The sequence below is a fragment of the Zingiber officinale genome, chromosome 1B, assembly GCF_018446385.1.
Source record: "Zingiber officinale cultivar Zhangliang chromosome 1B, Zo_v1.1, whole genome shotgun sequence".
Classification (NCBI taxonomy): Eukaryota; Viridiplantae; Streptophyta; class Magnoliopsida; order Zingiberales; family Zingiberaceae; genus Zingiber; species Zingiber officinale.
The window spans coordinates 38,283,315-38,307,132 of NC_055986.1; the positions used below are offsets into that span (position 1 = coordinate 38,283,315).

Genomic DNA, 23,818 nt, shown 5'->3' on the forward strand with positions numbered 1-23,818 from the left:
TAAAACTGAATGCTAACATGTAAAGCTACTCATGCTCATAAATAGCAAAGGAATCATACTATCTGAAATACTAAACATGTATAGCTAATCATGCTCAAAATCCAATAAAGGAATTATACTAACTGAAATACTAAACATGTATAGCTAATCATGCTCAAAATCCAATAAAAGAATCATACTAACTGAAATACTAAACATGTAAAGCTACTAAACATATAAAACTACTAAACATGTAAAGCTAAACATGCTGAATAATCTAGTAGCAAGGAAACAATTGAAACTACTACTGCATGCTTCAAATAACAAGAAACTAAACTTTCTAATTCTAAACATATTTGAAGCTTGTTTCATTTGTTTCAAAACTTATACTTTAATACTTCAAAATAATAATCAACTTCTCTTGGGCCCGGCATTGTACCACTTTGCGCGCATTCTTAATAAGAATCGAGGTAGCTAATCCCGAAACTACTAAGATACTTCTAGGCCTTATGCCTAGGGGCAACTTGGAGCCCATCCCTTGGAACTTGTGTCCGGTACATGCCATTAAAAAGTAAAATACTTTCTTACTAACTTCTTTATACTTGCCCTTACTTGGCCTTTAAGCAAACACCTTGTGTGCGCTTTTGATATTAAACACCTTGTGTGTGCTTTTAATCTTAAACTTCTGAAATTGAGATCAAGTTAAAGTCTTGGTCTTTCTTAGCTTATAACTTCTCATATTAGTCCAATAGCAAAAGACTAAAGATAGGAATCATTACTGCTCATGTTAAACTGATACTTTAAAAATCTGCATGCTATACTTATAAAAAATCTGCTTATTAAAGTCTGCATACTATACTTAACAAATCTGAAATCTATACTAATGCTTAACAGAAATCTGCATACTAGCTTGATAAAAATCTGCTCACTACACTAACTAACTTCTGCACTTATAAGCTTAATAAAATTCTGCTCTTATAAACTTAATAAATTCTGCACTATAGGCTTAGTTAAAATCTGTAAGTCTAATTAAGCTACTAGAGATCTAATTGGATCTTCCAATGTTAAACCATCAAAACTGCAATGCTATATAATTCAAAATCTGTATGCTTATCTGAATGGTAGCAAGGAAGCATAGCTAAACCTCATGCTAGAATAAAGAAACTCAAATCTGTATACTTAAATGAAAGTAGCATAGCTAAACCTCAAATCTGTATACTTTACTTATAAAAATTCTGCACTTGTAATCTCAATAAAATCTGATAATGTTTTCAACCTATTCTGCACTTTTATCTGCGATGAAATCAAGCTTAATCCTGTACTAAAAATCTGTATACTATGTTCTGCCAGGATTTACAACTTTTACAAATATAAGCTATCCACTCTTTACTTATTCTCGTAGCATATTTCCTGTGCCCATTGAGGTAATAAGGGAAACCTAAATCTGTGCTACTAATGAATTCAAAGCCTTCACAAGCAAACATGTACACCTCAAGCCAAATCAATATCTTGCTATCCTTACATAAGAAAATAGAACCAATTCATAGCCAACCAAAACTAAACATGCTAAAGCTTAAAATCTATGTAAACTTGTTGAAAACTCATACTTTCACAAAGCAACGGAATCAAAACTTGTTGCAACTATCTGTGGTGCCACGGCAAGGAAGCAAAAGAAGCCCAACGTGCCACACATGGCTAATCAAAGCTAAACAATCTGTTAACTTCCGAATCTAACAATTCCACGTGCTTGAACTGAACTATAGTTCCTCCAAGGTAAGGATCAATCTAACAATTCTTCATTAGGTTTCATGGCAGCAACCTAATTATAAACTTCCTCCAAAACATGCTTCGAAATCAAATTTTAAACTTGCTGGAATTTAGAACCTTAAATCTTGCTACTGTTCTTCATGCCTAAACTGTACTAACTCTTCCCTTCTTTCTTTAGGGTTCACGGCAGCAAACAAAAACCAAGATTTCCTCACGGTAAAACTCAAGAAAACAAGGAAACATCGAAGCAAAAATCGGAGCTACTCCTACTGCAGGTGAGAAGCAACTCACCTTGGTGTTCTTTAACTTACAACCGAAGAAGAAGGGAAGGAGGGCTTCTAGGGCTCGGGTAGCAGCTTTTCCGGCGTGTTCTCGGAGCTCTCGGGCTTCTCTCCGTCGGGAACAGCCACCGTGGATGAGGGACGGCTGGAATCAAGTCTCGCCGGCGCCGGAATCTCCAACCCTAGCTCGCTCTAGGTTTCCGTCGCAGCTTTGCGCCGTCGCGAGGGAGAAGAGCGAAGGAGATTAGGTTTTCGGGAGAAAAAGTTAGGTTTTCTTAAAATCCCAAAACTTATTTCCTTTTATAAGTATTCGGATATAACCCAACTATACTATAACCTTATTTAACTCTATATGAGATTAACATAAATCTCTTATCCCAGCTGGTCAAGCCAGTTTGGTTTGGTTCAGTCCGACCCGAGGTCGCGGGTTTAAACCTCTCCTCCAACGTTTTTTTTTTTTTTTTTTTTTTTTTTTGCTTAAACTTCTTTGGTTTTGTAAAAATACTAAACAACCTCCAAAAATTACGCAAAAATACTCTAAAAATTTCTAAAAATATCTAGAATATTTTAACAGTATTTTCAAACATTTTTATGAACGTTTGAAACTCAGAATAGGGAAAATTGGGGCGTTACAATCCCCCATACCTTATAAAATGTTCGTCCTCGAACTTAGAATAGCTCTGGATACTTCTGTCTCATACTGTCCTCCCGCTCCCAAGTGACTTCCTCGTGCTTCTGGTTCTGCCAGATAACCTTCACTAGTGGCACTTCTTTATTTCTTAGTCTCTTGACTGCTCTGTACACTATCTGTGTAGGTCTACTCTCATAACTAAGATCCTCTTGGATCTGCACTGACTGAGGCTCAATCACTTGGCTAGGGTCGTGGAGGCACTTCTTTAACATGGAGACATGAAACACATTGTGTATTGCTGACATGTCTTGTGGTAAATCCAGCTTATAAGCCACTTTACCAATCCTTTCTGAAATCAGGTACGGTCCTACATAGCGAGGACTTAATTTGCCCTTCTTGCCAAATCTCATCACCCCTTTCATAGGAGCAACCTTGAGAAAGACTGAATCTCCTACTTGGAATTCCAGTGGCCTTCGGCGTGTGTCAGCATAGCTTTTCTGTCTACTCTGGGCAGTCTCAATCCTCTGTCTGATCTTCTGAATAACCTGAGTGGTTTCTTCTATCATCTCAGTCTGAATGCCCAGCTCTACTTCCATTTCTCTTCTTTCTCCAGCTTCTTGCCAGCATATAGGTGATCTGCACTTTCTGCCATACAATGCTTCATATGGTGCCATCCTGATGGTGGCTTGGTAGCTGTTGTTGTAGGCAAACTCAGCTAAGCACAGATACTTGCACCAACTGCCTTTAAAATCTAGTGCACAAGCCCTGAGCATATCTTCTAGGATCTGATTTACTCGCTCTGTCTGTCCATCAGTCTGAGGATGGAAGGCTGTGCTGAACTTGAGCTTGGTGCCTAGTGCAGTCTGTACACACTCCCAAAAGTGAGAGGTGAAGCGCCCATCTCTATCAGAAATAATAGATTTAGGAACTCCGTGAAGTCTGATCACCTCTTTAACATACAGCTGTGCTAACTGCTCTATAGAGTGAGACACTTTGATGGCTAGAAAATGAGCAGACTTGGTCAATCTGTCCACTATCACCCATATTGCATCATATCCATTCGTAGTTCTTGGGAGACCTGTTATAAAGTCCATGGATATGTCTTCCCACTTCCACTCTGGTATTGAGAGAGGTTGTAGCATCCCTCCTGGTCTCTGTTGTTCTGCTTTGACTCTCTGGCATGTCAGGCAGGTACTGACATATTTAGCCACATCTCTTTTGAGTCCAGACCACCAGAACTTCTGCTTCACGTCTTGGTACATCTTGGTAGAACCAGGATGCATGGAGTATGGTGTACTATGGGCTTCTTCTAAAATTTTCTTTCTCAGCTCTTCATCATTTGGAACACAAAGGTGATTCCCCTGATAAAGAATTTCACTGTCTGATACTCGAAATTCTGAACTTCCTTCCTCTTGTATCCCTTGCTTGATCTTTTGGATATCTGGATCTTCACTTTGCTTTCTCTGTATATCCTCAAGCAGGGTTGACTCTAAGGTCAATGCAGAGAGTTGCCCTTAAATAATTTCGACTCCAAAGTCTGACAACTCTTTCTGCAGTGGTAGGGCTAATGATGACAGAGACATCAGGGATGCACTGGACTTTCTGCTTAGTGCATCTGCCACTTTGTTAGCTTTACCTGGGTGTATTACTTCCTTCCGCTTTCAACTGATGGTTCCCAAAACGCAGGTATATTTTAGGGAACACTGTTGCTCTCTTTAGCTGATCAAATAGATCATCTATTCTGGAAAGAGGGTACTAGTCCTTAACTGTTACTTTGCTCAGCACTCTAAAATCTATGCACATTAGCATAGATCCGTCTTTCTTCTTGACAAACAACACAGGAGCTCCCCCAAGGTGAGTGACTAGGGCGGATGAAACCCTTGTCAAGTAGCTCCTGAAATTGTTCTTGTAACTCTTTTAGCTCTGCTAGAGAAATTTGATACAGGGCTTTTGAAATTGGGCTGGCGTCAGGAACCAATTCAATTTCAAATTCCGCTTCTCTGTTGTGAGGTAGTCCAGGTAGCTCTTCTAGAAATACCTTTGGATACTCACAGACTACCCGAACATCTTCCTGCTTGGGTCTTTCTTGTTCTTCTGTACTCCAGTTCTGATTACTTGACTAGGGTCTCTATTTCCCCACTGTCTTGTCTTCTATTTTGACTGGCTTGTGTTGTGTTTGTTGTGCCTTGTTGCTGTTCAGATAGTGCTCACTAATGCCCTGCTGACTAGCTCTTCACCAATCTATGGTCGGTGAGTTTCACTACATCACATTAGGTGTTATTTCTGGTCTCAGCATTAGGAGCATCAGTCTGACTCATTCTTTCACTGTACTTACTAACTCTAGGCAAAGGTGAGCTAGCCTGTTAAATCTTTTAACCGCTTCTTCTACTGGTAGGTCACCTTGTCTGAATTCCATAAGCTCCTCATACTGTTTATTGGTGATCCGTTGACGGAAGACTTCTTCGTAAAACTCTATCTCGAAGTCAACCCAACTCATCTGGTTGACTGATCTCTTACTCTTAACTCGCTCCCACCACATACAAGCATCTCCAGATAGGCAGAAAGAGGCACACTTAACCTTCTTGACTTCTGGCCAGTCAAGAAGCTCCGTTGTGCTCTCTAGCGTTTTGAACCAAGCCTGGTCATCCCAGGGCTCAGTCGTGCCTGAGAAGCTCTCTAGTTTCAATTTCAGCCACTGTATGAGGTAAGCTTCTTGTCTTCTAAGTGCTGTGGCGACTTCTAGGGCAACTAATGGGACTTCAATCACCACTAGGGTCTCCACGTTAATGGTTGGGGGGAATGGGAGGAGCTGGCTTCTGATTGGTCATCAGATTGGAAATCACTTGTTGCTGCTCTACTACTTGTCTCTGGAGTTGGGTAACAACTTCAAAGAGATTGGGCTCAGTTAATCTAAGCTCTTCGTTCTCCTGATCTTGGTTCTTAGTACGAACGGTACGGGGATGTCCTATTCATGACATCTAGTTATGCAGAGAAAAAGACTTCATATCTCCTCTATCCTTTCTAACATACATACATATGGATCAAGAAAGGAGAAACCATAATTTCTATCTTACTTAAGTACTCATAAGCAATTACTCTGTACTGCAGTTAATAATAAGGAAAGCAATAAAGAAAGAACTTAAATACTTTCTTACTTGAAGACGGCAAGGATGATGCTGATGTGTGTGATGCTGGAGAATGGGAACTGCTCTGATACCAACTGTAACGACCACCCTTCTTACTGCTACTACACTCTAAGGATGACCGTTACTTAACTACTAACTCTACTTAACCGGTACGCTACTTAACTACGAGGAATCCCTACCGAAAAATTTCGGCAGAGTCTCCCCTGTACCGGTGACAATAATCATAAGTACATACATATACAAAGCAATAACATCACCACGCAGTTTATATATAACTAAAAATAAACTATCCTAGCAATAGTAAACAAAAGAACTCCAACAATAGGAAATAACTCAACTACAATGCGGAATAAACTTAACATAGACAAAGGGAAACTACTAAAACAATCTCTATCAATTTAATAACTGAAAGAAAACTCCAAAGAAGGAGTCTTGTCAGTTTCCTTAGCAAACTCATGATCTCTCCATAGTCCAGCCATCACACACCTTCATCACCACCACCTTGTCGCCTTCCTTTCATACTTTAGCTTTTCCTTTATCTGCAGTAGGAGGAAAGTAGTATCTATAAGCTAAAAGCTTAGTGAGCGCTATCTACTCACAAAAACTCGATATGCATGTATATAAATAAAAACATGCTAAAACTGAATGCTAACATGTAAAGCTACTCATGCTCATAAATAGCAAAGGAATCATACTATCTGAAATACTAAACATGTATAGCTAATCATGCTCAAAATCCAATAAAGGAATCATACTAACTGAAATACTAAACATGTATAGCTAATCATGCTCAAAATCCAATAAAAGAATCATACTAACTGAAATACTAAACATGTAAAGCTACTAAACATATAAAACTACTAAACATGTAAAGCTAAACATGCTGAATAAACTAGTAGCAAGGAAACAATTGAAACTACTACTGCATGCTTCAAATAACAAGAAACTAAACTTTCTAATTCTAAACATATTTGAAGCTTGTTTCATTTGTTTCAAAACTTATACTTTAATACTTCAAAATAATAATCAACTTCTCTTGGGCCCGGCATTGTACCACTTTGCGCGCATTCTTAATAAGAATCGAGGTAGCTAATCCCGAAACTACTAAGATACTTCTAGGCCTTATGCCTAGGGGCAACTTGGAGCCCATCCCTTGGAACTTGTGTCCGGTACATGCCATTAAAAAGTAAAATACTTTCTTACTAACTTCTTTATACTTGCCCTTACTTGGCCTTTAAGCAAACACCTTGTGTGCGCTTTTGATATTAAACACCTTGTGTGTGCTTTTAATCTTAAACTTCTGAAATTGAGATCAAGTTAAAGTCTTGGTCTTTCTTAGCTTATAACTTCTCATATTAGTCCAATAGCAAAAGACTAAAGATAGGAATCATTACTGCTCATGTTAAACTGATACTTTAAAAATCTGCATGCTATACTTATAAAAAATCTGCTTATTAAAGTCTGCATACTATACTTAACAAATCTGAAATCTATACTAATGCTTAACAGAAATCTGCATACTAGCTTGATAAAAATCTGCTCACTACACTAACTAACTTCTGCACTTATAAGCTTAATAAAATTCTGCTCTTATAAACTTAATAAATTCTGCACTATAGGCTTAGTTAAAATCTGTAAGTCTAATTAAGCTACTAGAGATCTAATTGGATCTTCCAATGTTAAACCATCAAAACTGCAATGCTATATAATTCAAAATCTGTATGCTTATCTGAATGGTAGCAAGGAAGCATAGCTAAACCTCATGCTAGAATAAAGAAACTCAAATCTATATACTTAAATGAAAGTAGCATAGCTAAACCTCAAATCTGTATACTTTACTTATAAAAATTCTGCACTTGTAATCTCAATAAAATCTGATAATGTTTTCAACCTATTCTGCACTTTTATCTGCGATGAAATCAAGCTTAATCCTGTACTAAAAATCTGTATACTATGTTCTGCCAGGATTTACAACTTTTACAAATATAAGCTATCCACTCTTTACTTATTCTCGTAGCATATTTCCTGTGCCCATTGAGGTAATAAGGGAAACCTAAATCTGTGCTACTAATGAATTCAAAGCCTTCACAAGCAAACATGTACACCTCAAGCCAAATCAATATCTTGCTATCCTTACATAAGAAAATAGAACCAATTCATAGCCAACCAAAACTAAACATGCTAAAGCTTAAAATCTATGTAAACTTGTTGAAAACTCATACTTTCACAAAGCAACGGAATCAAAACTTGTTGCAACTATCTGTGGTGCCACGGCAAGGAAGCAAAAGAAGCCCAACGTGCCACACATGGCTAATCAAAGCTAAACAATCTGTTAACTTCCGAATCTAACAATTCCACGTGCTTGAACTGAACTATAGTTCCTCCAAGGTAAGGATCAATCTAACAATTCTTCATTAGGTTTCATGGCAGCAACCTAATTATAAACTTCCTCCAAAACATGCTTCGAAATCAAATTTTAAACTTGCTGGAATTTAGAACCTTAAATCTTGCTACTGTTCTTCATGCCTAAACTGTACTAACTCTTCCCTTCTTTCTTTAGGGTTCACGGCAGCAAACAAAAACCAAGATTTCCTCACGGTAAAACTCAAGAAAACAAGGAAACATCGAAGCAAAAATCGGAGCTACTCCTACTGCAGGTGAGAAGCAACTCACCTTGGTGTTCTTTAACTTACAACCGAAGAAGAAGGGAAGGAGGGCTTCTAGGGCTCGGGTAGCAGCTTTTCCGGCGTGTTCTCGGAGCTCTCGGGCTTCTCTCCGTCGGGAATAGCCACCGTGGATGAGGGACGGCTGGAATCAAGTCTCGCCGACGCCGGAATCTCCAACCCTAGCTCGCTCTAGGTTTCCGTCGCAGCTTTGCGCCGTCGCGAGGGAGAAGAGCGAAAGAGATTAGGTTTTCGGGAGAAAAAGTTAGGTTTTCTTAAAATCCCAAAACTTATTTCCTTTTATAAGTATTCGGATATAACCCAACTATACTATAACCTTATTTAACTCTATATGAGATTAACATAAATCTCTTATCCCAGCTGGTCAAGCCGGTTTGGTTTGGTTCAGTCCGACCTGAGGTCGCGGGTTTAAACCTCTCCTCCAATGTTTTTTTTTTTTTTTTTTTTTGCTTAAACTTCTTTGATTTTGTAAAAATACTAAACAACCTCCAAAAATTACGCAAAAATACTCTAAAAATTTCTAAAAATCTCTAGAATATTTTAACAGTATTTTCAAACATTTTTATGAACGTTTGAAACTCAGAATAGGGAAAATTGGGGCGTTACAAAGGATAGGTCCCAAACAAAACCACTAAAAAGGTGAGGTGAAAACTCTTTTAGGGAAAGAAAATTGATGAGCATTTATAATCAATTCTGATGTCTGAACAATGGGAGGAAGCAATACAATACTGGTTTACTAGTTCACGTACGTCAAACCTAGAATACCTTGATCTAGCAAAAACAGAAAAGTCATCCCACAAGGAACTAGCTCATAATATTGTTGAAGTCTGTTTATCCAGTAAAGTCCATTTGAAAATTTTCAAAGTCCTCCAAGAACAAAACCAAGTCCTTGAAAAAGAACTACAAAAACTTAAGAAGGCGATACAAGCTCTAACCATTTTGCAGGCTGATAACAGACCTCTTACTCAACAAGGGGGCAGGGCTCTAATTACTGAGATTTCACAGCAATCAAAGCTTGTTGAGGAAAAGACTCTTAAATTATCAGCAAACTTGGATAAAAAGATGCACCATGTAGAGCAATTATTGGCAAAAATTGAGAAGCAAATTTTTGGATGAGCTATACGCTATCCAAAAATACAAACTCTTACAAGGAAGCCATCGGAGCTATTGAATCTCTGGAACCTCCTGCGCTTGGATTTATAAGGCCAAGTGATTATTCAAATACTATCGCCAACAGAACAGTAATAATCAAGCAAAACAATCTTCAACTACTAACGCAAATCGCAGAAGGCATACAAGAAATCCGTGATGATTTAAAAAGCATTCTTGATTATCAAAGAAGGAAGGGAGGTACACCTATTCTACCTGATGATTTAATTACAAAACTTTCCAATTTATCTTTGGATCTAAGAGAGCGACCTAAGGAACCAAAAGGAAGGCTTTTGGTGTTTAAAGACCCCCTTAAAATCCTCCGGCAAGAAAAGGAGAAGTTGGAAAATGACAACCAGAACTCAAGAAGTACCGGCTACACCTCTGGTAGAGGATCAAATACGGGAATACCAGCACAATCAAAGGCGTCTTTACAACCTACAACAAGCATCCCGACGAATGGGGCAACGAATAATGAGAAGACCAGTAACCCAGCACATGCTGGAACAACAGCTAGATCCCCAAGAGCAATTGAGGTTGTCCATGCGAGAGAGGGTGGAAATAGCCCTAGCTGAAGTGCTATATCACTCCCAAAGAGATGATGCCAACCATCGTGTTTACTTGCACCGATCGGAAGAAGCAATTTTATATACCGACAACCACCAAATAGATCGCACATTTATTCAAGAAACAAGCTTTAGTCAGTTACAAAGGAGCAGGATGCAATACATCCACATAGGCATTCTTCAGGTACGACTTCAAATTCTTCACCGACAGGAAGAAGGAACTTTGGCCCTAGTCCTGTTCAAGGACAATCGATGGCAGGATGATAGATCAATAATAGCAACTATAGAAGTAGATCTCTCTAGAGGAAGTCAACTTATTTATGTAATTCCGGATATTATGATGACAATTGGGGATTTCTTTAGAAATATCCAATTAACCATAGCAACCAGGGGCTATGAGACATGACAAAATGGCGAAGAAAATTTTCTTGTTACCAGGGGACTAATCGGAAGGCTTTCAAATACACCAAATGTTGCCTTCACCTATGAGGTAAACGGTGTTGTTGATTATCTAACAAGTCATGGAGTAATTGCTTTACCAGGACGACGATATAATACCAGGCAACTGCAAGGATTAAATTGGGTGGTGTGCCCAACAAATAGAATTATTCCCTTACAACCTAGAGAGGTATCAAGTGACAACTCGATAGATGGAAGGCTCTCAATCAGCTTCTCAAATTATCAAGCAACCCCATCAACACGTGAAACAATCTACAATAGAAATGATGATGAAGCTCCAAGTGATGAAGAAGAATTGAGACTGCATACAATAGCAGTCTTAATTGAAGAAAGAAGGCTCCTCGTGAGAAGATTGTACCCCTCAGTTGCCTTACCCAGAAGGGCAACTTCAGGAGCTGCTGGCTATGATTTACCAATTAACAGGGCTCAGGATGTACCTGTAAATAGCAGGGCATTATTAACAACAGGGCTCAGCATTAAAGTACCTGATGGGACTTATGCAAGGATTGTCGCACAATCAAGAGCAGCACTAAAAAGAGGAATATTAATTGGAGTCGGCGTAGTGGATTTTGATTTTCGAGGTGAAGTAAAAATTTTAGCATTCAATATCACTGACCAACACATCTTTCTGCAGAAGAATGAATGCATCGCACAAATTATTTTGGAAAATATTTCTACACCAGAAGTATATGAAGTAGAAAGTTTAGATAATACAGTACGAGACACTAATGCCTTTGGATCAACATCATAAAACCACATAGAGCAGTTACAACAACAACTGACAACCACATGGCTAATGTCAAAAGTAATTAGCTCTATCCAAGTTGACAAGCACTCTACTAAACCAAGGAAGGCAGGGTGATGGGACACTTTGGGAGAACCAAGTGGAAAAATTGACTACTATGTTAATTATGCAATTCCTGAAGCTATTCCTAACTTGGAATTACCAACCCCTTCATGGGATGATAATCCATGTCCTTCATCAGAAAATACTATTAATCAGCCACCCGATGATATTATCAGACTTCTCTGCCCCCTGAGGTTACTAGTCATTATCCTTCGTCATCTGGTGCCTATGCAGGTGATACAAGGCTAGGGCCCTCTATACACTGGTCCATAGGATACCCTATGACAACGGATGATGAGCTTTTAGCAACCTTTCTTGAGGATACTGTTAGGATATATACTAAAAGTCTAACTTTTGTATAAACATTTAGTTTGAAATAAGAATCACATTAGTCAAATGTCTGCATTTATGTTAAATGTAGTTATCCATTTAATTTATATTGTAGATAACATGGTGTGAGGTGTCACACAGAAGATCATGTTATCAGTTCCTTATAAATTATAAATAGTAGCTCACAACCAAGATGGAATGGGACAAACCATTGGAGTGGTTATAGTGTAATTTGGTATTAGTTTATCTTAACTATAAAATTACACTAGTACACTATGTGTGTATTGAGTAGGACCATTTGAGGTTGTTTCTTTTTATACTGACTGCATAAAAGAACAAGACCTCTGTTATTATGGAAGTGTGCGCTATTAATCCTGATATAATAACAAGCACATATACTTAGTATTTATTTCTTTAATTTATCAATGGGTGAGATTTATTCAGTTGGATCAATAGGCCCAATAAGTTGGGAAATAATATTATTTATGGTGTGTTGTTGATTATAGAAGGAAATTGTGTCCTAGTAATCTAGGTTGATGTTGTCCTCTTGAGGAGCTCATAAGGATTGTCATGTAAACCCTACAGGTGGACTTAGTCCGACATGACAATAAGATTGAGTGGTACTACTCTTGGAGCTAGATATTAATTAAATGAGTTGTCAGTAACTCATTTAATTAATAGCCATTCGATATCTTAAACACAGAGAGATTAGCGCACTCATGATAAGAAGGAGCCCATATTGTAATATGGGATTGGTGTGGTAGTGCAATAATAACTCTTTAGTGGTATGAGTTATTATTGATGAACTTGAGTTAGGTGTTCGGGCGAACATGGGAAGCTCAAGCTCATCGGGAGACCAAAACCAATTCCTCCTCTCGGTCCCTGTTGTAGACTCTTATTTATAAAGCCTTATATCTACCCAAAGCCCAGCTTCTTAACTAAGCTTAAGGGTCGTCCACATCCTTGCTTGGAGCCCAAGCAAGGGGCCGGCCAAGCCAAGCTTGGAGCTCAAGCTAGGGTCGGCCAAGCCTTGCTTGGTGCCCAAGCAAGGGGTCGGCCATATAAGAAGAGAAAAGGAAAATTTTATTTAAAATAAGATTTTGATGCTATCCACATGGTTTTAAAAGAGAGTTTTAAATTTTTAAAAATCTTTCCTTTTATAGCTTACTACAAAGGTTTAAAAGAGAGATTTAAAATCTTTCCTTATTTGTAGTTATCTATAATGTTTAAAAGAAATATTTTAATTTTTTATAAAACTTTCCTTTTTTTTTTTTGTAACCATGATTTAAAAGGAGTTTTATTTTAAAACTTTTCTTTTATAGATATCCACAAAAAGATTTAAAAGAGAAGATTTTAATTTTATAAAACATGTCTTTTATAGCTATCCACAAAAGGAATCTTAAAAGAGATATTTTAATTTTTGTTTAAAGTCTTTTCTTGTTTGGACATGATGTGGTCGACCATGTAAAGGAATAAAAGGAAGTTTTAATTTTTTGTTTTAAAACTTTCCTTTTTATATTCACCAAGGATTATAAAAGAGAGGTAGAGGGTGCCTTCATGATAGAATAACATCTTTTGTTCCTCTTCCTTTTTCCTTGGTGGTCGGCCCTCTTCCTTCTCTCTTCTTCTTTTGTTTTCTTTCTTGGAGGTCGGCGGCATCAAGCTTGGTTTTCTCTTGGTGGCCGGTTGCTTGAAGTAGAAGAAGAAGAGAAGGAAGCTCTCTTGTCTAGCATCCCTTGGAGGTTAGTTGGTGGCCGAAACTTGGAAGCAAAGGAAGAAACTTGGGTGGATTTCATCTTGGTAGATCGTCGCCCACACGACGTCCAAGAGAAGGAGAGGAATACAATAGAAGATCAAGAGGTTTATAAGCTACTAAGAAAGGTATAACTAGTTATTTGTTTCTGCATCATAACTAGTTCATCTTCTTTGTATAGATTTTGAAAAAACAAACATAAGAGGCCATCGATTTTAGGCTATCATTTTTGTTATCAATTTTGTGTTTCGATTTCATGTTTTGATATTGTGCTTCTATTGAGATCTCTGTAGTTAAACCTAGTTTACTGTAAGAAGTTTAAATGTCTGATTTCCTTGAAAGGCTTTGTCTAGGAAGTGGTGGATGATCCCATATCCAAGAAGGCCTAGTGCCTCGCCATGTTTAACCTGGAAGTCGATCTTTGAAATAGATATTTAATCAACTTCTGTAATAATGTTTAACTTATGAAGAACACATCGGTTAAACTTAGAGTAAGAATGTTAAGTTTCATTTCCAATTCAAGTTTAACTTCTGAAGGACAATTTGGATTAATAATGTTAAGCATCGTTTGCAATCCAAATTTAAGTTCAGTAGAGCGCATGGGTGGCTAGGATAGTTCTATGCTTGTACAAATTTTTGTACAGGGGAACTAGAATGGAATCCAGGTGTAGCAACCTATAGATACTTCCAATTTTGATGTAGAAGATATCCAGGACTCCTTGAATTCTTATTTCTCTAGCGCAGTCGAAGGTGGCGGGGAAAAGGAACTACCATACCCTACAAAAATAACCCCAGAAATAGTGGCAGCTGGTCAGGAATTGGAGGAAAACTGGGAGCTAGAGTATCCACAATTAGCAAGACTCTCAGAACAAGTATACTCCTCTTCAGCCATTTCACCATATCGACCCCCAGAAGATACAACCATGGGACCGCCCAATTACTCCCCGGCGGTAAAAATAGGGACAGGCTATGAACAAAGACCAGATTTTGAAGGATATAGAGGGAATGGAAAATTTAAATCGAAAGACTATTCTGAGCAGTGGAACCTACCCTCAGCCTTCCACCAAACAGGTGCAATGTTTTTAATTCCCACTGAACTCGGAAGGTTTGATGAAGTATTTATGAGATGGGAATCAGTTACAAATAATCCGGTTTCTCTCCAAGGATTTACTGATGCAACTAGTAAGGCTAAATTTATAGAAAACCTATTAGGATAGGCAGAAAACCTATTAGGATTTACTCTCCAAGGATCTCCAAGGATTTTCCTCAAATGTGACCAAATTCACTTCCTCTTCTTCTTTTGATGTTGAATTGGTCTCCACATCCAATTGATCCTTCTCTACTTGAGCTTCTTCATCCGTTTCTTCGGATTTTTCCTCCTCTTGTGTAGACAAAGGTTCTTCCCATGGAATCTTCTTTATCTTGCTCCACAAATCGTAGGTGTTCTCATATTCACCTACACGACTCATCATGTTATTAGGTAAAATATCAATTAAAATCGATATTACCTTTGAATTTTCCTTTGACCGTGAGGTTTACTCCTCCGTCCAATGATGCGGTCGGAGTCTCTTTCCCTTCTTGTCCTTCGAGACTTCGAACGGCTCTTTGACCACCATCATGGTGTCCCAATCCATGTTAAAGAATACCTCCATCTTCATCATCCAATATGTGAAGTCCCATAGGCCTCCGCCTTCGAACTTTGGCGGTTCTATCAAGTCGGTCATCTTATGCTTCCTTGGTGGTTAGTCCAACGGAGAGCGTCCTCGCTCTGATACCACTTATTGGGCGATCAGTGGCCGGCTTGAAGGGGGGTTGGATAGACGGCACCCCCAAATCCTCTCTTCCTACACTATTGTTAGCTTGCGCAGCGGAAATACAAACAAAACAAACAAGCTAAACTAAAACTAAGACAAGAAATGAAATGCAAACCAATACACGTCTGTTTAACATGGTTCAGAGATTAGGGCTCCTACTCCACGGCTATCCGTAAGGTGGATGATCCCGATCCTTCGGTGGATTACTCTCCGACAAACTCTGACTAGCTCACATAGCTCCTTGTGGGTGGAGAAACCTCACCACAACCCTCACAAGAACTCCTTTGGTTAATCCCGCCTACCAGTCGATTACCAAAACATGCAGACGACTGCCCTCTGTGGAAATTTGACCATTACATCCCAACGGCTCGATACCAGTCGATTGTTAAAACTAGCAGTCGACTGCTCCACACTAACCGAACGAATAAAAATATTTTGTTCGCTCCTAGTCGACTGCACAGTCGATTGCTAAAATATGTGGTCGACTGCTACAGTAACGCTACAGTACTGCTGCAGTAACGCTACAGTGAAATCCTAAAACTTGGATTTTACTCCGAGTATAATCTCTCGTGCACTTGTACCCTCACCATTATGACTCACTTGACTCTTCTTTGCAGCCTTGACTTCTTGCCTTCAACCCTACTTCTTTTGGCTCTCGTTCCTCGGATGCATTCAAGCCCACGGCTCATCCCCAATGTCATCCTTCGCGTATGCCTCAAAGTCGCTTCCCTCGGCCCTTGTCCTCGCTGCCTTGTCCACGGTCCCTCGGATGCTCCATCCTTCACCGAACCCGAAGCCATCAACCTGAGTCACATGTGTATCCTGCAAATCTGCACAACTCAAATACACATATCAAATACAAGGGTAAACCTAACTTAAACCCTTTGCCCAAACACCAAAAAACATGGTCGCACGGACCATTGGGATTGCTCCAACAATTATATCCCAAATTTGGAAAAATTGCTAAGCCCCTTATATGCCAAAACAAGTAGCACAGGCAAAAGGAAAATGAATCAGCAAGACTGGGAGCTGGTAAAAGCAATCAAAGACAAAGTACAACAACTACCAAATCTCGAAGTACCACCCCCAGAAAGTTTTATTATCCTAGAAGTTGATGGATGCATGAGTGGATGGGGCGGGATCTGTAAATGGAAGGCCAGGAAAAATGACCCAAAATCCACAGAAAAGGTATCTACCTATTCAGTGGATGATTTTACCCAATTAAATCCACAATTGATGCAGAAATACATGCTATCATGAAGATAATGGATAGTTTGAAGATCTGTTATTTGGATAAAAAGGAAATAATTATTCGGACTGATTGTTAAGCATTAATAAGCTTCTTCAACAAATCAGCCCAAAATAAACCCTCTAGGGTGAGATGGATGGCCTTCGTGGATTATATTACAGGAAGTGGACCAGAAGTAACCTTTGAGCACATAGAGGGTAAATGTAACCAATTAGCAGATTCTCTGTCAAGACTAATCTCTGTTATTATCCTGACAAGATGGAAGGAAGAGAAAATGGACCAGCTACATATGATTGCAATTGCCCTCCTAGAGCTCAGGGAAAGGCCCAACTTGAAGGCGGAAGCCCACCTCCAAAAGATGATACTCAAGACCTTGTCAAGCTATACAGAGTTAAAGTTGAAGAAATCAACGAAAGAACCAAGATTGGACTCAAGCTTGATATCCTCCATGAAGCAGAGAGGTTGTTGGGCCAAATCTAAAATGAAGCAGCCCAGCAGGCTATTAAGTCACAACAACAATACAGAGAAATACATTCCATCAAGCTTCAAGAGTATAAGCGATGAAGTACAAGATGAAATTGGTATGGAGACTGGCTGTCAGTTGTACAACAACAAGACAATCAACTAGAACAGGCCCTCTACCTTGTGAAGGATACGGCACAAAGGACTCCATCGTTTAGCATCTAAAGCGGACATGGTGGACCTAAAAATCCAAAAAGAGATTTTCTTTAGATGACCTGTCCAATCTAAATCTACTTTCGGTGATCACTCAGTGCATTATTGTACTGACTCTTATCACTTTGTGAATTATTGTATAAGGGTGTGTTGTAAAGTAGAAGATAAGGATGCGATGGGCCACCCACAGGTACCCGGTTCTTATCTCTACTCGAAAATAAAAGATAAGGGTGTGTTGTAAAGTAGAATATGAGGATACGATGGGGTCGCCCACAAGTACCCAGTTCTTATCTCTACTCCTATATAAACCCCTGACTACCTCTTCCAAAACTCATTCAGATGTCATCTGAGAGTTTACTTGAGAAGTAAGTGTTTAAGTCTTTCCTGTATGCTCATAAGCCTTCAAGCTTTCAAATAAAATCTGTACATTTTCTAGTTCCTGGTACTTATTTTTGTTTGAAAGCACTTTCATACTCATTTTTCTTGTTTGACCTTTACTCATGCATGTTTGAGAATAAGAAATGTGGGATCATAATTTTTTTTAGTGGTGACTACTATTGAAACATGCAAATAGTCCAATTTAAATTTTTTTCCAATGCACACTGGTCACACCATCAGTTGTGTATATCTTGATATGAATAAAAGTCTTTTCAATTCATTAACTAAATATCCATAAAAACAACAACAATGTAGAATGCCATAATCAATAAAGCATGAAATAATCTTGAGCATTAACTCTTGTATTTTCCTATTTGTGGTTCTAAAATAACAACAAATGTGACAGAGTACTCAAAGCATATACCAGTTGTGAGGCATGTGAATGAAATGAGCTCTAACAGACATTTGATTATTACTAAATTAGATTTGCAAAATGAACTTATATCAATTCAAACCTAAACAATAAGTTATAGCCCGAGAAGATTTGTAGCCAAAACATAATGCAAATACAACATCGTGCTCTTATTTGGTCTTAAGAAGATCTCTACTCTTTTTACAGTTTTCAAAATGCCCTAATATCCCACTTCAGATTTGACAATGAAATGGGGAAGAAAAAAAATAAATTCAAAGAAAAGGATCGTGAAAGGCAAAATACCTGGAGCTTTTGGCGATTCAGGGTTTGGCGAGTTGCTGAGACCAATCGACAATGACAGGGAGACGTGAAGCAAGAGCGTCGAGTCAGAATGTCTGGCTAAAGAGAGGAAGAGGAAGGCAATGAACATTTTGGCAATGAAGAGAGGAAGAGGAATGTTTTGTCAATGAGGAGGAAGGCGACAAATAGAGGAAGGCACTGATATAAGTATCTTAAGTTCATGTAATATGTCTATGCATCTCACCCCTTTCTAAGTTTGGCAATACACAAACAAGGTAGCACCAATGTGTTGGTGAGATGCTCAAGTCCTAAATCTATAGGAACATGCTTTCTATGGATTTGATCTAGACTAAGGTTAAAATTGATTTTAAAAATTCTAAGAATAAGGGAATTTTGAGAAAAATGAAAGAAAAAAAATTTACCCTAGAATTTGCAAATTATTTGAAAAATAATTTTGAAAATAGTGGTCCTAGTCTATTAAACACATTCCTAGTTGTCGACGTAAATCGCTAAATTTACTTTCAAGGAGAGGTTTGGTAAATATGTTAGCTAAGTTGGACTTGGGCTTAATGTAATTGAGTTCAATATCACCTTTAGCGACATGATCCCTGATGAAGTGGTGTCTAATTTCGATGTGTTTGGTTCTTGAATAATGCACTAGATTTTTTGTTAAGTTAATTGAGCTAATATTGTCAATTAGTACTTCTGTATTTTTGAAGTTTAAATTAAAATCTTTTAAAGCGTGCATCATCCATTACAACTGTGCAACACATTCCTATTGTTATATATTCTACCTCAATAGTGGATAAAGCAACACAGTGTTACTTTCTACTAAACCAGCTAACAAGTGATGGTCCAAGTAATTGGCATCCACCACTTGTACTTTTTCTATCTAGTTTGCAACTAGCATAGTCTCAGTTAGAGTAACCTATTAGTTCAAAATTAGTTGTTCGTGGATATCAAATTCCTACATTTAGTGTTCCTTTTAGATATCTAAAATTTCTTTTTACATTTGTTAAGTGGGATTCCTTAGCATAGGTTTGGTATCAAACACACATACTAACTGCAAATTAAATATCAGGTTGACTTGCAGTTAAGTATATGAGGCTGCCTATAGCACTCCTATAGTATTTTAAGTCTACGGGTTTTCAATTAGGGTCATTATCTAAGGTTGTGTTAGTTTTCATAGGTGTTTTTATTTCTTTGACATTTTCCATTCCAAATTTTTTAAGTAATTCTTTGATATATTTTTGTTGATAAATATAATTCCCTTCAGTAGTTTGTTTAATTTGTAATCCTAAAAAATAAGTTAGTTTACCTACTAGACTCATTTCAAATTCTTGATCCATTAAGGTTATAAATTCTTGTAAAAATTCTGAATTGGTTGAATCAAAGATTATATCATCTACATATATTTGAGCTATAAAGATATCTTGTTGGATTGATTTTACAAATAGTGTTGGATCAATTTGTCCTTGGTTGAATCCTTTGAAAATTAGGTAGGAGGTCAACTTTTCATACCAAGCCCTAAGTGCTTGTTTAAGACCATACAAGGCTTTCTTAAGTTTAAAGACATAGTCAGGATGATCTAACTCTCAAACTCTGGTGGTTGACCTACATAGACCTCTTCTTTTATTAGCCCATTTAAGAAGGTGGACTTAACATCCATTTGATAAAATTTAAATCCCTTATGGGTTGCATAGCTAAATAGCATTCTGATGGACTCAAGTTTAGCTACTGGGGCATAAGTTTCATCATAGTCAAGCCCCTCTACTTGAGTAAACCCTTTAGCCACTAGTCTAATCTTATTTCTAATAATTTCCCCATTTTCACTTAGCTTATTTCTGAATACTCATTTTGTTTCTATTACCTTTTTATTATCAGGTAGTGGTACTAATTCCCAGACTTTATTTCTCTCAAATTGGGCTACTTCTTCTTGCATGGCTATAATCCAGTCTGGATCGAGTATGGATTCTTCTATTGTTTTGGGTTCAATTTTAGAAATTAGAGATATTTGACTTAGGTTTCTGAGGGTTGATCTAGTTTGGACTCTTTGGTCTGGGTCACCAATTACTTGTTCAAGTGGATGGTTTGGGTTAACCCTTATTGTTCTATTAGGTTCATTTCCTCTTGGTTGATGTTCTTCTTCATATTCTTGACTTAGATTTTCACTTTCTCCCCCTTAACTTGTACTACTTCTTAAAAAGTTAATTAGTTGAATTTGAGTTGGTTCTAAGTTCAAGGTAGATTCTTCAAACTTTACATTTATGGTTTTCTCAATTCTTAGTGTAACCTTGTTATATACTCTGCAAGCTCTAATGTTTAATGAGTAACCTACAAAAATTTCTTTTTCTACTTTTGAGGTAAATTTTCCTAAGTATTCTCTTGTGTTTAGTATGTAGGTTGGGCTTCCAAATACTTTAAAGTATTTGATATTAGGTTGTTTGCTATAATAGAGTTTAAATGAGGTTTTATTATAAGTTTTATTAATTATGGTTCTATTTTGTACATATCAGGCTATGCTAACAGCCTCCGCCAAAAAATATTTTGGAAGGTTGTATTCATTTAGCATAGTCCTAGAGGCTTCAAGTAGAGATCTATTCTTTTTTTCTACTATTGTATTTTGTTGATGTTAGCTAGAGCCCTAGAGTCAATCATTTGATGATTGTATTATGGACTTGTTGTATCATATTCTATATAAATAAAGGCATTTGGTTTTTGGTTATTATACTTACTTGTATTGGTGCCAAATAAACTAAGTATAATAACGTCCTTGAGTAGAAGGTTCTTACCTATATCAATCGATTGGTTGAATCAATAGTGAGATGATATAGGGAACACTACTCTTAATCATTCCTAGTCGAGTATTAACATTCAGGGGGACAATGTTAATGCAATAAGACTAGCATGTAGGTCAACTCGATGACTTGATCTCACAAGTCATGGATATAGAGATATCAAGTTGACACATGGGTATGCATTGGAGAATGTATACTGAATGACCCGCCATGAGAAAGTATCATGGATCATTATATGAGTGTCATATACTTTCTCATGTGGCTATTAGTATGACTACTAGTCCTTAGACCTGAAGTCACCATGGTTCCCTACATAAGGAGTTATGTACTTTGGTTTCGTCAAACGTCACCCGTAACTGGGTGGACTATAAAGGCGATTACTGGGTATGTAACAAATTATGCAGAGGGATGTGAGTGATGTAGATGGGATCTATCCCTCCTATATGACGGGAGAGACATCGGTATTCTTGATAGAGTGAGACCACGAAGTGCATGGCCATGCCCAAATGAGTCAATATGAGATATTGAGCTCATTTGATTTAGTGAGTCTACTTGGAGTTCAAGATTTAGATTGGTCAGAGGATGACACGGTCTATGCCTCACAATGATCAATCTAGATGTCTAGGATAGAAGGACACTTGTCATATATTGTGAGGAGTCACAATTAGTAGTCACAAGATGATGTTGGATCTCAACATTCTTGTAACTTGGGTAGTAATGATGTATTGCTAGATACCGCTCATTACTTATGCTTCTAAATGAGTTTAGGGACATTGCCAATGTTACAAGAACCTATTGGGTCACACACAAAGAACAAGTGGATGGAGATTAGGTTCATATGATGAACCAAGAGGATTAGATTCATTTGATAAATCAAATTGGATTAAGAGTAATCCTAATTGGGCTAATTGAGTTGGACTCATGTTGATTCATGTGTTCAATGAGTCTAATTTAGATTATGACTCATTGAATCAATTTAATTAAATGAATTAGATTCATTATATTAAATTAGCTTGAATTAAATGGTTGGATTAGATCAACCATGAGAGAGATTAAGTCAAGTTTGACTTGACTTGAGAGGAAGAGGAAGAGTCAAGTTTGACTTGACTATTTGCCACATCATTAGTGATTTGGCATTAGGAGGACTAATGATGATGTGCCACATCATCAAAGTGTGTCACCTCATGGGGGTTACAAATCTATTCTCTTTAATGGCCACATTTAATGAGAATGGGGGTTACCTTTTTGGTTTTGAATGAGAATGAATTTTTCATTCACTCACATTCACATCATCTTCTTCCTCAAGCTCTCTTTTTGCTCCTTCTCTTCTCTTGGTCGTGGGTTTCAAGCAAGGGAGAAGAAAGGAGAGTGAGTCTAATCCAAGAAGAAAGGTTAGTGAAAGTCACAGAGATTTTTTTAGAGGAGTGTGTTATCTTCTTTTCCTTTCTTCTACTTCCAATCCCATCCGAGAGCATCAAGAAGTGCTAGCACACTTGTGGTGTTCTCTTCTCCATCCTTGTGTGTTAGAGAACACATCTTGTTCGTGTGGATACTTCTAGAGGATTGTCTACGTTGACAATCTTGAGATCCGGCACTTCCTTGGACGAGCGGGATTCGAAAAGGGCACGCATCAAGGGTAATTTTCTAAATATATAGATCTAAGAGTAGATCTAGGTAAGAAACTCGTACATGTAAAATTTTTGTTCTATACTCTTCGCACAAATCCGTTGGCTAGGGAGTTTCGGGGTTTTCGCGACACGAAAAAGCGATTTTCGGAGCCCTAAAAACCCAACAGTGGTATCAGAGCCACGTGCGAAGGCGTGTACGAGTTTATTTTGGTTTTTATGAAAAATAAACATTCTGTGAATTTCTGTAATTTCATGATTTTTATAGTTTTAAAGGGTATTTTTTTCTTGTAGAAGCGAAGCACAAGTGTTTAGACACTTGTCGGCTTCGACTACAGAGAAGATTTTTCCGTAACGACAATGTTTCGTCACAAAACATTTTGGGACATCGGGCTAAGGCTCTGTAGGATCGCTTAGGAGCAACTCGCGATGGTTAGATCGTGGGTAGGGGTACTGTAAAATACCGAAAAAATGACGAATAAGGATAAATGAATTTTCCGGAATTTTTAGAAATTTTTCGAGAATTTTTCGGAGTTCATATGGATGAGTTTACGGGGATGAAAACAGGGCCTCGGGAAAGCCTGTTTAGGCTACCCCATTTAAGAGAGGAAAAGTTTATTTATTTATATTCTTTTCTTTTTCTTTTCTTTCTTCCCCTAAACGCCGTTTTTCATTGCCTCACCACCGAAACCGACGCACCTCTTCTTCATCTTCACCGATGCCCTAAACGCCCATGGAAGCTCTTCTCCCCACTTCTCATCTTCTTCCTCACCAAACCTTCTCCCGATCTCACTGTCTTCTCTGCCCAAAGTCAGGCCGCTGGCGACGAGAGCCACCATTTCCTCTTTTCTCCTTCTCCACCCGAGCGCCGGCCTTCTTCGAGCCGAGCCCTAGATTTTAGTAGTCGCCATCGCAAGCCGAGGTCCCTACTTCTTCCTCTTCTCTGTGAAGCCGAGCCACCGCCTAGCGCCAAGA

The 23,818-nt window shown here is 38.1% G+C and overlaps 1 protein-coding gene across 1 annotated transcript in view; it reads left to right on the forward strand.

The window, feature by feature from the left end:
* The window catches only part of LOC122037922 (cell wall adhesin EAP1-like), an 84,555-nt gene extending 73,142 nt beyond the window's left edge, over positions 1 to 11,413 (forward strand). Inside the window, exon 2 of the mRNA XM_042597411.1 lies at positions 10,642 to 11,413. Coding sequence (XP_042453345.1) covers positions 10,642 to 11,413 — 772 coding nt within the window. The remainder of the gene's footprint in view (positions 1 to 10,641) is intronic.
* Positions 11,414 to 23,818: the final 12,405 nt, after the last annotated feature.